At 53.4% G+C, this 14,130-nt stretch overlaps 1 protein-coding gene across 6 annotated transcripts; it reads left to right on the plus strand.

Moving 5' to 3' along the window:
- The first annotated feature begins 760 nt into the window (after nt 1-760).
- Nucleotides 761-13,910, plus strand: HP1BP3 (heterochromatin protein 1 binding protein 3). 6 transcript variants are annotated; one of them, XM_063942068.1, is made up of 12 exons: nt 761-836; nt 3,396-3,497; nt 8,126-8,282; nt 8,474-8,636; nt 10,154-10,297; nt 11,063-11,143; nt 11,263-11,417; nt 11,534-11,624; nt 11,987-12,146; nt 12,232-12,343; nt 12,638-12,766; nt 12,871-13,910. In XM_063942068.1, exons 2-12 carry the CDS (start codon nt 3,413-3,415, stop codon nt 13,181-13,183), a joined length of 1,590 nt encoding a protein of 529 aa, XP_063798138.1. In that variant the 5' UTR covers nt 761-836; nt 3,396-3,412; the 3' UTR covers nt 13,184-13,910. The 6 variants fall into 6 exon arrangements, with proteins under 6 accessions (XP_063798138.1, XP_063798140.1, XP_063798142.1 ...); XM_063942070.1 differs by lacking the exon at nt 761-836 and adding an exon at nt 1,168-1,271; XM_063942067.1 differs by lacking the exon at nt 761-836 and adding an exon at nt 1,453-1,798.
- The last annotated feature ends 220 nt before the right edge of the window (nt 13,911-14,130 follow it).

Here is a 14,130-nt window from a genome sequence, read left to right on the forward strand (position 1 = left end):
GTGTACAGTAACATCGCCACAGGGGGTATACAGTGTACAGTAACATCACCACAGGGGGGTATATAGTGTACAGTAACATCACCACAGGGGGTATATAGTGTACAGTAACATCACCACAGGGGGTATACATTGTACAGCAACATCACCATGGGGGTATATAGTATACAGTAACAACCACAGGGGGTATACAGTGTACAGTAACATCACCACAGGGGGTATACAGTGTACAGTAACATCACCACAGGGGGTATACAGTGTACAGTAACATCGCCACAGGGGGTATATAGTGTACAGTAACATCGCCACAGGGGGTATACAGTGTACAGTAACATCACCACAGGGGGTATACAGTGTACAGTAACATCACCACAGGGGGTATACAGTGTACAGTAACACCACCACAGGGGGTATACATTGTACAGTAACATCACCACAGGGGGTATATAGTGTACAGTAACATCGCCACAGGGGGGTATACATTGTACAGTAATATCACCACAGGAGGGGGTAAATGGTATCCGGTCTCTAGGTCGACCACTATTGGTCAACAGTAAGTAGGTCTCTAGAGACATGGTCTCTAGGCAGGGGCGTTTTAAGAGAGTAGGGGACCTGCGTGCAGCCTCCGTCACGGGCCCCCTCCTCTCCGGCACCAGTAGACTCTGGCATAATGTCAGTCTACTGAGCATGTGCAGGTCTCTGGGAACATGGCGCCCGCATCTTGTTTCCGGGGACACCTCGAGTGCGCATGCGCAAATCACTCGGAAATGCCTGCGGCTGCCATTTTCCAAGTGATCTGTGCCCGCATAGCAGGGCCTCCGTTGCGGGACTCCGGAAGGGTAAGTATATTCTATGGGTGCCGAGAGGGCCCCCCTGCACCCGTTATAGAAACGCCCATGTTTCTAGGTCGACATGATAGAAGGTCGACATGCGTTTTTCACATTTTTTTTCCATTTTTGTAACGTTTTCGTGCTTTACGTTCCACGTGGACGACTGGGAATAGCGCAGCGAGCCACGGTGCACGAATTGGGAGAAATCGACACCAAAAAACATTAACACCTCATGTCGACCTTCTGTCATGTCGGCCTAGAACAGGATTCCGGGGTATAGACATATGTGTGTATGTTATTATCAGTGCCGGAGGAGGGGCTTAGCCGGCCCCGCCCCTCCCCCGTCGCCATGGCGATGACGTCGCCGGGCTGGTGCGCGCGGAGGGGGGCGTGTCAGTAGCCAGGAGAGCGCGAGCAGACGGTTGAGCAGCTCCGGAGCCCGAGGTGAGTGCGCGCGCTGGGGGCGGCGGGCGAGGCGGGTGCGGGGCCGGCGCTGCAGGGGGTGGTGCGGGGGTGCGGGACGCGTTCCCCGGGAAAGTGCATAGCGGTAGGGGGGGCGGCCATTGTGTGTGTGTGGGCGGAGGGAGGAGCGGCGGCCATGTTCAGTGATGGAGGCTGCGGGGAGCTGTGCGCCCGTGCAGGAAAGGGGGGGGGGTGGGGTGTCCCGGGGCCGTCACAGCCGGTGCTGCTCCCGGTGATAGCCGCGGCCCCCCGGTCCCTTCCCCCCACCGCCGTCCTCCCCTCCTCAGCGCACGCCCCGCCCTCCTCCATGGCCCGTTTGAAAGATGCCGCGGTCGCTGATTGGCTGAGCTGGGCCCCGCCCCCTGAACGCGGCCTCTTTGTTTTGTGTTGTCTCCTCTCTCGGCCGCTCAGTGCTGATTGGCTGGGCCTGGGAGAGGTGCGCGCTGATTGGCTGAGAGGAACGTGTCTGAGCGGCCGTACATTGCACGTCTCACATCCGGGCACCGTCGGTGAGGAGCAGCGGGATCGGAGCTGTGCCGTGATCGTATAGGCCGAGAGCAGGGGACCCCCATCGTACAGAGCCCGGGCACGGTAACCCCCTCCTCCCCGCCCTGGGGACAACAGGCTCTCCCAGCCCAGTCACTAACCCCCTCCCCCCTGAGGGCAACAGGCTCCCCCAGCCCAGTCACTAACCCCCTCCCCCCTGAGGGCAACAGGCTCCCCCAGCCCAGTCACTAACCCCCTCAGCCCAGTCACTAACCCCCTCCCCCCTGAGGGCAACAGGCTCCCCCAGCCCAGTCACTAACCCCCTCCCCCCTGAGGGCAACAGGCTCCCCCAGCCCAGTCACTAACCCCCTCCCCCCTGAGGGCAACAGGCTCCCCCAGCCCAGTCACTAACCCCCTCCCCCCTGAGGGCAACAGGCTCCCCCAGCCCAGTCACTAAACCCCCCCCCCCCCCCAGGGCAACAGCCTCCCCCAGACCAGTCACTAACCTCCCCCAGACCAGTCACTAACCCCCCCCCCCCCCCCCCCCCCCCCCCCCTGGCCAGTCACTACCCCCACCCCCCTCCCCACCCGAGGGCAGCAGGCTACCCCAGACCAGTAACTCCCCCCCCCCCCCTTCCCCGAGGGAAACAGGCTCCCCCGGCCCAGTATTCTACCTCCCTGAGGGCAACAGGCTCCCCCGGCCCAGTATTCTACCTCCCTGAGGGCAACAGGCTCCCCCGGCCCAGTATTCTACCTCCCTGAGGGCAACAGGCTCCCCCGGCCCAGTATTCTACCTCCCTGAGGGCAACAGGCTCCCCCGGCCCAGTATTCTACCTCCCTGAGGGCAACAGGCTCCCCCGGCCCAGTATTCTACCTCCCTGAGGGCAACAGGCTCCCCCGGCCCAGTATTCTACCTCCCTGAGGGCAACAGGCTCCCCCGGCCCAGTATTCTACCTCCCTGAGGGCAACAGGCTCCCCCGGCCCAGTATTCTACCTCCCTGAGGGCAACAGGCTCCCCCGGCCCAGTATTCTACCTCCCTGAGGGCAACAGGCTCCCCCGGCCCAGTATTCTACCTCCCTGAGGGCAACAGGCTCCCCCGGCCCAGTATTCTACCTCCCTGAGGGCAACAGGCTCCCCCGGCCCAGTATTCTACCTCCCTGAGGGCAACAGGCTCCCCCGGCCCAGTATTCTACCTCCCTGAGGGCAACAGGCTCCCCCGGCCCAGTATTCTACCTCCCTGAGGGCAACAGGCTCCCCCGGCCCAGTATTCTACCTCCCTGAGGGCAACAGGCTCCCCCGGCCCAGTATTCTACCTCCCTGAGGGCAACAGGCTCCCCCGGCCCAGTATTCTACCTCCCTGAGGGCAACAGGGTACCCCGGCCCAGTATTTTACCTCCCTGAGGGCAACAGGATCCCCCGGCCCAGTATTCTACCTTCCTGAGGGCAACAGCCCAGTCACTCCTCTCCGAGGACATCAAGCACCTGCAGACCAGTATTCTATACACTCCTCACCCCCGAGGGTGACAACCTCTCCTGCCGGGTAACCTCCCTTGGCAGGGTATCAGGCATCGGGTGATTGGGTTAGTATGCCTGTGCTGATGTCTGTTTTCTCTCTATAGGTACAAGTGATATCACCATGCCGATCCGCCGTGCTGTTAATTCTTCCAGCCAGGAAACTGCCCCCAAGAATCGCGCCGCTGACAGTGAGGAGAAGAAAGCAGGTGAGTCCTGGATGTGCCGGGGGTTCTGTAATGTCAGGTTATATAGGAGTAGACTTATTACCGTGGACGGGTCTGTGGCTGATTAATACCAGGTGACATGGAGCCACAGAACCTGTGTAATTCATGAGTGCCTCGGTTTAAAGGGACAGTATAGTAAGCCTGTGTATGAGTGTATATACTGTCAGTTGTGGCCTGGCCGGACGTATATAGCTTTTGTACTACAATACATAGTATTTGCTGGCCCTATGGAGGCAGAAGGTTGTAGCCTTTTCCCTCCACATAGAGTTCAACCTCTCCCTCCTCCCTTGACTGTGCTAGGTGCAGCAGCTGGTGTGAGTACTGCAGGTATCCCACGCTGGTACTATACTGACTGACTGAGAGTGCTCAGATACTGCCCCCAGAGTGGCAGCTGCTCTGGTGGATCTCCCCTGGGGGGCACTAGTTGGTGATGCTGATTTTCTATACAGAAGGGTATTAGGACAGTATCATGGGGTCACATCTGCTATGCAGGAGACCCCGCCCACTGCGCAGAATATAAATTATACTCCGTAAAACGTTTAATGGGATTGGTTGTGTAATTTAAACAATGCAAACTGAGCACAAACGCAACACGCCGACAGGCTATTAATGTGATGCAGCATCCTAAGGGCGAGACTTGCTGCTCCGTTCTGGCATGATGGTGTGCCGGCACCTGCGTCCCGTCTCGCAGACCCTGGGGGTGGTGAGGTGAAATGCGCGAAAAGGGGCTCCTTTGGGTGACGGAAAACAAAAACAATTGAATTGTGCCCCGCGATCTCCTGTCACTTTCGACGGGAGATCGGGTGTGCAAAACAATTGAATACCGCCATAAGTCTCTGCTTTATAATGAGTGTCTGACACGATGGGGACCGTTGCGTTTGAAGTTTATAAAACACGCTATAAATTGCGTGATTAGCATGACTGCGTGCCGGATTCCACCAGACAGTAAGCGACGACACGGAGAGCAAGTATAAAGTGTGATCTGCCTACCTCACACTCGCTTGTGTGCGCCTCCAATCCCAGTGCTGGTTGTGTTCCCTTGTAGCGGCATGTAGTGTTGACCATGTCTGTCGTGTTCTGCCGGCGGGTGTGCGAGTCACGTTATTCGTATGTGGCTCACTGGCGTGAGATACGTGCACTGTTTGTGTTGACCATTTGTAGCCTTTTATGTCACGCGTCCACAAATCTGCGTATTAGAGCTGGTCCCTTGGCAGATATATTGGTGGCACTAACTTCATTTTGTTGGTAAATATGAGCCTAGAATATGTCATCCTGTGTATGCGGTCATGTTCCAGTCTAACAGCCCCTAGTGGTCCCGTGCTCTTCCCGAGACCCATATTTGACTTGCCTATTATCAGCCCCCTGCGAGCACCGCTGCTGCTGGGAGGCCCTGCTCTTATATTACAGCAGGATGGTTCACATGTAACGGAGTAATGGCTATTAGAGGAGGCCTTGTTTATGTTACAGTACAAGCGCTGTAATCCCATGGTGATTGTGTAGGATTGCCGCGGTGATATGGGTGACCGGCGCACTGTAATCCCATGGTGATTGTGTAGGATTGCTGCGGTGATATGAGTGACCGGCGCACTGTAATCCCATGGTGATTGTGTAGGATTGCTGCGGTGATATGGGTGACCGGCGTGCTGTAATCTCATGGTGATTGTCAGGGATTGCTGCGGTGATATGGGTGACCGGCGCACTGTAATCTCATGGTGATTGTCGGGTATTGCTGCGGTGATATGGGTGACCGGCGTACTGTAATCCCATGGTGATTGTGTAGGATTGCTGCGGTGATATGGGTGACCGGCGCACTGTAATCTCATGGTGATTGTCAGGGATTGCTGCGGTGATATGGGTGACCGGCGCGCTGTAATCTCATGGTGATTGTCAGGGATTGCTGCGGTGATATGGGTGACCGGCGCGCTGTAATCTCATGGTGATTGTCAGGGATTGCTGCGGTGATATGGGTGACCGGCGCGCTGTAATCCCATGGTGATTGTCAGGGATTGCTGCGGTGATATGGGTGACCGGCGCACTGTAATCCCATGGTGATTGTCAGGGATTGCTGCGGTGATATGAGTGACCGGCGTACTGTAATCCCATGGTGATTGTGTAGGATTGCTGCGGTGATATGGGTGACCGGCGCACTGTTATCTCATGGTGATTGTGTAGGATTGCTGCGGTGATATGGGTGACCGGCGCACTGTAATCTCATGGTGATTGTAGGGATTGCTGCGGTGATATGGGTGACCGGCGTGCTGTAATCCCATGGTGATTGTCAGGGATTGCTGCGGTGATATGGGTGACCGGCGCACTGTAATCTCATGGTGATTGTCAGGGATTGCTGCGGTGATATGGGTGACCGGCGTGCTGTAATCCCATGGTGATTGTCAGGGATTGCTGCGGTGATATGGGTGACCGGCGCACTGTAATCCCATGGTGATTGTGTAGGATTGCCGCGGTGATATGGGTGACCGGCGTGCTGTAATCCCATGGTGATTGTCAGGGATTGCTGCGGTGATATGGGTGACCGGCGCACTGTAATCCCATGGTGATTGTGTAGGATTGCCGCGGTGATATGGGTGACCGGCGTGCTGTAATCCCATGGTGATTGTCAGGGATTGCTGCGGTGATATGGGTGACCGGCGCACTGTAATCTCATGGTGATTGTCAGGGATTGCTGCGGTGATATGAGTGACCGGCGCACTGTAATCCCATGGTGATTGTCGGGGATTGCTGCGGTGATATGGGTGACCGGCGCACTGTAATCTCATGGTGATTGTCAGGGATTGCTGCGGTGATATGGGTGACCGGCGTGCTGTAATCCCATGGTGATTGTCAGGGATTGCTGCGGTGATATGGGTGACCGGCGCACTGTAATCCCATGGTGATTGTCAGGGATTGCTGCGGTGATATGGGTGACCGGCGCACTGTAATCTCATGGTGATTGTCAGGGATTGCTGCGGTGATATGAGTGACCGGCGCACTGTAATCCCATGGTGATTGTGTAGGATTGCTGCGGTGATATGGGTGACCGGCGTACTGTAATCCCATGGTGATTGTGTAGGATTGCTGCGGTGATATGGGTGACCGGCGCACTGTAATCCCATGGTGATTGTCAGGGATTGCTGCGGTGATATGGGTGACCGGCGTACTGTAATCCCATGGTGATTGTGTAGGATTGCTGCGGTGATATGGGTGACCGGCGTGCTGTAATCTCATGGTGATTGTCAGGGATTGCTGCGGTGATATGGGTGACCGGCGCACTGTAATCTCATGGTGATTGTCGGGTATTGCTGCGGTGATATGGGTGACCGGCGTACTGTAATCCCATGGTGATTGTGTAGGATTGCTGCGGTGATATGGGTGACCGGCGCACTGTAATCTCATGGTGATTGTGTAGGATTGCTGCGGTGATATGAGTGACCGGCGTACTGTAATCTCATGGTGATTGTCAGGGATTGCTGCGGTGATATGGGTGACCGGCGCGCTGTAATCTCATGGTGATTGTCAGGGATTGCTGCGGTGATATGGGTGACCGGCGCACTGTAATCCCATGGTGATTGTCAGGGATTGCCGCGGTGATATGGGTGACCGGCGCACTGTAATCCCATGGTGATTGTGTAGGATTGCCGCGGTGATATGGGTGACCGGCGCACTGTAATCCCATGGTGATTGTGTAGGATTGCTGCGGTGATATGGGTGACCGGCGTACTGTAATCCCATGGTGATTGTGTAGGGTTGCCGCGGTGATATGGGTGACCGGCGTGCTGTAATCTCATGGTGATTGTGTAGGATTGCCGCGGTGATATGGGTGACCGGCGTACTGTAATCCCATGGTGATTGTGTAGGGTTGCCGCGGTGATATGGGTGACCGGCGCACTGTATGTTCTGTGGCTGTCACTGATATGATGAGAATATTTGTCGGTGATTTGTCCCCTCTGCTCCGTTCTAAAGTTATACCCACAAATAGTACAGGGGCAGATTTAACAAGTGATATTCTTGTTCTCTTTCGTTACAAATATTAAATGGTGCTCCAACCAATCTGCTCCTGTAGGGAGGTAGGGGCTGGACTGCACACCTTAATTTTAAATATAAGTGGTGCCATCATGCTGAGACTTGTAGTGCCACTCAGAAATTTGAAAAATGCAGGTACACATTTTAAGCACTAAGTATATGAACACTCGTAATACTGACATATTATATAATGTATCCAGGACTTCTGTATAATAGTGTGGAGAGTAGGCATAAGAAGAAGTGCTCCCATGCTGAGACTTGTAGTGCCCCGCACTAAGAATTGAGTAATTGGGTCAGTACTGTTACAGTGCAGGTCTGAGTGTCACCCGCTGTAGCTGCATGGCGTTACTCCCGGCAGGACTGCGCCATACACTGCTAGATGCCCTGTCGCTCACAGGCCACAGTAATTTGTGTTAGTGGATGAGCCCCACACGCACTTGGTCAGGCATTAGACACTTCTTATGCTGATGGTATGTCTAGAGCACTAGTAACGCTCCAGGGTGACGTCTCAGTCAGTACTCCACCCCTGCATGTACGGTGCATGTAGAGATTCATGTTCCATGTGTCTTATACTCATCCCTCTTCTCTCTCAGAGCCTGACGCCAGTTCTGAGGAGTCTGCTTCTACCGGAGAGGAACAAGAGACTGAAACACCCCCAGCCACTTCCAGCGAGACGGAGCAGCCGAAAGAGGCCGAGGCCAATGAGGCAACAAAGACTGAGGGGGCGGTAACAGAGGACGCCAAGAAAGAGTAAGTGTGCCCTCTGGTGTTCACATATGGGCACCATCCAGACCGCTGCCAGGGGCGTGGCTGGCCGTTATACCGTGGGTTACGTGGATACACTGGGATCGGGGACGACCACACGATAAAGTCCTATGAGATCTGCAGGTACACCTTACCACCCTTCTGATGGCCTCTCCCTGACCTCTGCTTGCTTTTAGTGGTGAGAAGGAACCATCCAAAGACAAAGAGAAGAAGGTGAAGAAGACAATTCCATCATGGGCTACACTGTCTGCCAGCCAGCTGGCCCGCGCCCAGAAGCAGACACACGTGGCATCTTCATCTCGCCCCAAGATGGATGCCATCCTGACTGAGGCCATCAAGGTTAGTTCATGGCACTTATTATGGAGCTCCAGCAGCGCGGGCTGATCTTATGTTGTAGGTTTAGGGACCATTCTATGTCACATCTGCACCATTAGTCATATCCGCATGAGTATATGCACCATAACCATACAGTATATGGGGACGGCGCTATTGAGCTATGGACTCAGATGCAGTTATCACGCCCATTCCAGTTGTAAGGTGGATCCCTCCGGTGCGCATGTGTGACCTAATATCCTTAACGCTGCCGGGACAGAAGCCGCTATTCCGGTGGTGGAGCAATGATAGATAATTAGCGCCCGCTACTTGAGAAATGGGCCCGTTGGGCACAGTTTGGAAGGGGTAAAAGCATCAGTTGAGCGAGGTGTGCACATTAGCGTTAGGAACACTAGATGGCGAACTTGCACTCATGTCCTATGTGCTGTATACATGGGAGTGAGGTATATAAGGCTTTCTGGCATCTTCAACGCAACAGCACGTTAGACAGCGATCTATATACACACATAGTCAGATAACGGCGTATATAGAGAGAGATGGGTGTGAATAGTATATGTAAAACAGGCACTCACCCCACATAAATCAGAACACATGAAGGTCCTGTTGCCGAGTTCATTGTAATGTCGCCAGAGAGAGAGAGCAGCAGCTGTGCCTGAAACGTACAAACACCCTGCTTACTGCAGCCGCTACAGAGCGCGTCAACTGGTGGTGGAAATTGTTGTTGTTGTTTTTTTGTTTTTTGTTTTTTTTGGGGGGGGGCATGATTTATGTTTGTGTGTGTTTTTTTTTTTTTTTTTTTTTTTTTTATTTGGCTTAGTTTGGGGGTATTCACATCCACATTGGAGGAGGGGTTCAGGGGTAAGAGCTGCTTAATCTGTAGCCCCTTCTTTTTCAAGGAACCGGAAGTAATTTGACAACTGATGCAGGTCTGGCCATTTCCAAGATCTCGCAGTACAGTGGTGCCACCTACCACAACCTTTACATACTGTTATACCTATACTGCGCCAGAAGTCATGGGATAACGTCAGTCGGCAATAAACGTAAAACCATTAGCAGCTGAAGTGAATAATGTTGTTTATCTGGGTACAAGGACACCTGTAATGGGGAGGGATATATTAGGCAGCAAGTGATGTTGATTTGTTGGAAGTGGAAGCAGGAAAACTGGGCAAGCGTAAGAATCTGAGCGACTGTCAGGGCCAAGTAGTGAGGGCTGGACAACTAGGTCAGAGCATCTCCAGGTTTTGTGGGGTGTTCCCTTTATGCAGCGGTTAGTACCTACCAACGTGGTCCTAGGAAGGGTGCTAATTGTAGTTATGGCAGGGGAATCCCACGCTGTGGATCTCCCTGTTATAGCGTCAGTAGTACACTGCGGGCTGTAGTATTACTGGCACATAATGTTACTCCTGCGGGATGGGTACAGTGTCTCCCTGGTAATGTGAGGTGGTAGCGGTACACTGTGTGCTGTATTATTACTGGCACATAATGTTACTTAGTATATAAACGCTACTGCACATCCCATACAGGCTTGTTTCCAGAAGTCCGGGGCCTCGGTTGTGGCAATCCGGAAATACATCATTAATAAGTACCCATCGTTGGAGCTGGAAAGGAGGGGATACCTGCTGAAGCAGGCTCTGAAGAGAGAGCTGCAGAGGGGGATTATCCGTCAGGTGAGCCTGCTTGCTATGTCATGTTACCGCATAATCCCGCCACTTGCACTGTATGTAATCATTCCTGGGCTGCAGAGCGGGATTATCCGTCAAGTGAGACTGCTTGCTATGTCATGTTACCGCATAATCCCGCTACTTGCACTGTATGTACTCATTCCTGGGCTGCAGAGCGGGATTATCCGTCAGGTGAGCCTGCTTGCTATGTCATGTTACCGCATAATCCCGCTACTTGCACTGTATGTACTCATTCCTGGGCTGCAGAGCGGGATTATCCGTCAAGTGAGACTGCTTGCTATGTCATGTTACCGCATAATCCCGCTACTTGCACTGTATGTACTCATTCCTGGGCTGCAGAGCGGGATTATCCGTCAGGTGAGCCTGCTTGCTATGTCATGTTACCGCATAATCCCGCCACTTGCACTGTATGTAATCATTCCTGGGCTGCAGAGCGGGATTATCCGTCAAGTGAGACTGCTTGCTATGTCATGTTACCGCATAATCCCGCTACTTGCACTGTATGTACTCAGTCCTGGGCTGCAGAGCGGGATTATCCGTCAAATGAGACCATGCTATTTCATGTTACAGCATAATCCCGCTACTTGCACTGTATGTACTCAGTCCTGGGCTGCAGAGCGGGATTATCCGTCAAGTGAGACTGCATGCTATGTCATGTTACAGCGTAATCCCGCTACTTGTGCGGTTTGTACTCAGTCTTGGGCTGTCCGTGACGGGACTGGAGAGTAACCGGTTACATGTGTGTTTCAGGTGAAGGGGAAGGGAGCATCCGGCAGCTTTGTAGTTGTGTCAAACTCTGGAAAATCTGCACCGAAGTCTAAAGATAGAAAGGTTTGTATGTCCTTCGCTGACTGTCTCCTACACGTATGTAATAGTCTCGATGTATGGGGTAATTAGTGAGGTCATCCCTGGGATCTCCATATTCTACTCACTTCCTTCTCCTGTGACAGAAGAGTAACCCGGCAGCCGGCGATCAGCCCAACGTTAAACTGGAAGACATCTTACCCCTGGCTTTCACCAGGCTGTGTGAGCCTAAGGAAGCGTCTTACAGTCTCATCAAGAAATACGTGTCTCAGTATTACCCCAAGCTCAAGGTGGATGTCAAGTAAGTTTCCTGCGCCAGGTCCAAACTTCCCTCAGCTCCCACGTGTACTGCTAATAAGAATTCCTGCCTTCCCGGCTGTGCGTCGTCTAACCGCAGGGCTGTGCCTACTCTTTCAGGCCTCAGATGCTGAAGAACGCTCTGCAGCGGGCAGTGGAGAAGGGGCAGCTGGAGCAGATTACAGGGAAGGGGGCTTCCGGTACATTCCAGGTGAGTCTCTTCCTGTAACAGTCCACCCCAGGATTACTCTGCAGTATAGGTGTGACTGTGTGTTATGGGAGAACTAGCAGCTGATAATATGTATTGATAGAAGCTGGCGACTGTCCAGGCCGCGTTCACTGGAATCGTCCTGGGCCTGATTTAGAGGTGGTTGCAGAACCTCCTGCGGTTGCAGCTATTGGCGGTCTGGAACTTCCTGCAAATGCCGCTACAATGTCCTTCCCCTGATGTCCGTGCATATGACTGTGTGACTCGGCAGGGAGTAGCAAACGATCGCCCGTCAGCTGCAGTGCGTGCGCTTCTGAATCGGGGTGTAATAATCGGGTGGTATAACGACTTGTCTTGTTTCCCAGCTGAAGCGGGCAGGAGATAAACCTCTTCTGAGCGGAGGATTGTTTGAGGACGCCATCTTGTCTGCAATCACCGCCATGAATGAGCCCAAGACCTGCTCCACCACCGCCATTAAGAAGTATGTGCTGGAGAACCATCCCGGTGTGAACTCCAGCTTTCAGGGTGAGAGGGGGGGGAAGTCTGTCGCACGTCATTGCTCCGTCCCAGTGAGAAATGTCTATTTCATCCCATGAAATCTCCTCCCCAGTTCATCTCCTGAAGAGGACCCTGCGGAAGTGTGAGAAGTACGGCTGGATGGAGCAGATCTCTGGGAAAGGTTTCAGCGGCACCTACCAGCTCAGCTTCCCATATTACCCCGGGTGAGTGACGTACCCACAGCGTGTCGCTTACTAGTCCTGCCGCAGCTTCCTAACGCGTTCTGTCCAGTCCGAGCCGTTGCACATGCACCGTTCCGTATCTCCGTAGCACTAGGCTGATGCGATACAGGTGGGGCAGAGATCCCCAGAATGGCGACTTATTGTACCAACCCTCCAGCAATTGGTGACGTCACTTAGTGCCAGTAAATACTTAGATGTACTATTTATATCTGTGCACGTTCCGTCTGCGGGGCAGGTTTATAGCTATGACTGAGCTGTAGGTTCCTCTTCCTCCAGTCCCTACGTGCTGTTCCCGGACAAAGCTGAGGAAGAAGAAGATGAGTCTGAGGAGGAGTCTGAAGAGGAAGAGGAGGAATCTGAGTCTGAGGAGGAGTCTGAGGAGGAGGAGCCCCCTCCAAAGAGGAGGTGAGTGACACAGGCCGCTGATGCTGTTTGCTAGGTTTATGTGATGTGTGGTGGCCAGGCTTACCCTATTACACTGAGATAATGATTTCCCTCTTTCTACACAGGATGCAGAAGAAAGCGGCCCCTTCTAAATCCAGGTCAAGAGCCCCCCCACCCAAGCCCAAGAGGAGTGCCCCGACTCCCAGGGGGAAGGCAAAGAGTGTTCCCAAGAAGGCTCGCCAACCTTCCCCTCCTCCTCCCTCTCCCCCTGCATCAAAGGCGAAGAAGGGAAGATCCGCCCCACCACCACCACCTCCTCCACCTGCCAAAAAAGCAGCCAGCCGAGCCCCCAAGAAGCCAGTGGCCACGAAGAAAGCTGTGAAGCCCGTGGCAAAGGGCAAATCCAGCCAGCGGAAGTCCCTGAGGGCTAAGAAGTGAGTCGGCGCCCGTGAAGACGTCGGGACGCAGAAACGGTTCCAGTGGTTTATTTACAGCGAAAGCGACTTTTTTTAAGGTTGTGTCCGTTTCCTCCTGTCCCCTCTCTGATCTCTGAGGAGGTGCAGCGTTTTTGTATAGAAGTAGCCGCTGCGTGAAGCTCCTGTTCCTCTGTCTTCTGACAGAAACCAGCAAATGGTCCCTCAGTTCCCTTATCCAGAACCGTTTCTTGGGTGTGTAAATTCTCCCTTTTAAGAAATCTACTTTAATGTTTAAACATTTTGTTTTGTTATTTAAAAGGAGAAGGTTGTAGTCGGTCTGAGTGACGTATGCAGAGCGGTTTTTGTTACGTTTTCTAGAGCTTGAGAATGAATCCGTTAGCTCCTGCTCTCCCCCCACGACGGTCCTCCCACATCACCAACCCCTTACACATACATCCGAGCCCCTCGTGCTGGGGCGCCTCCCGTCTTCCTTCTAATCTCTGTATAGAGCTACGGAGCATGCGTGTGCCCCGATCCCCTCACACGCCAGCAATTGGCACCTGTGACTATCATTAGCATGTTGTACAGAAAGCAAAGTACACGATGTCTCCCAGTTTTTAGTTAATTTTACAGCCAACTGTGTCTTTATTTTAATGTTTGCCATTTTGTAAAGCCTTAGGTAAGGCTAGACCAGTGAAGCGATGGGAATTCTGCTGTTTGCTACAGTAAATGACTAGATTCTGCTAGTGCCTGGTGTCTGCGGTCTCCTTTATTTCATGGGCGTTGTGCGCCGTTCTGCTGGTGTCGCCACACACACTGTGTAACGGGCATCAGCAGGGGGAACATGGAGGGGTGAGTGCTGGAACTATATTGTAGATGGAGCCTGCAAATTTCCAATGATACGTATGCCCACGAGTGTTATGTTAGAGGTTCTCAAACGCTGTCCTCAAGGCACCCAACGGTCCAGGT

Source organism: Pseudophryne corroboree, chromosome 10 (genome assembly GCF_028390025.1).
Source record: "Pseudophryne corroboree isolate aPseCor3 chromosome 10, aPseCor3.hap2, whole genome shotgun sequence".
Taxonomy (NCBI): domain Eukaryota; kingdom Metazoa; phylum Chordata; class Amphibia; order Anura; family Myobatrachidae; genus Pseudophryne; species Pseudophryne corroboree.

Coding starts and splice junctions, on each gene's coding strand:
- HP1BP3 (XM_063942067.1), top strand. CDS start 1,597: ATGGCCCGTTTGAAAGATGCCGCGGTCGCTGATTGGCTGAGCTGGGCC. Junction 11,144..11,262: donor CGAAGTCTAAAGATAGAAAG/GTTTGTATGTCC, acceptor CTCCTGTGACAG/AAGAGTAACCCGGCAGCCGG. Junction 11,625..11,986: donor GGGCTTCCGGTACATTCCAG/GTGAGTCTCTTC, acceptor CTTGTTTCCCAG/CTGAAGCGGGCAGGAGATAA.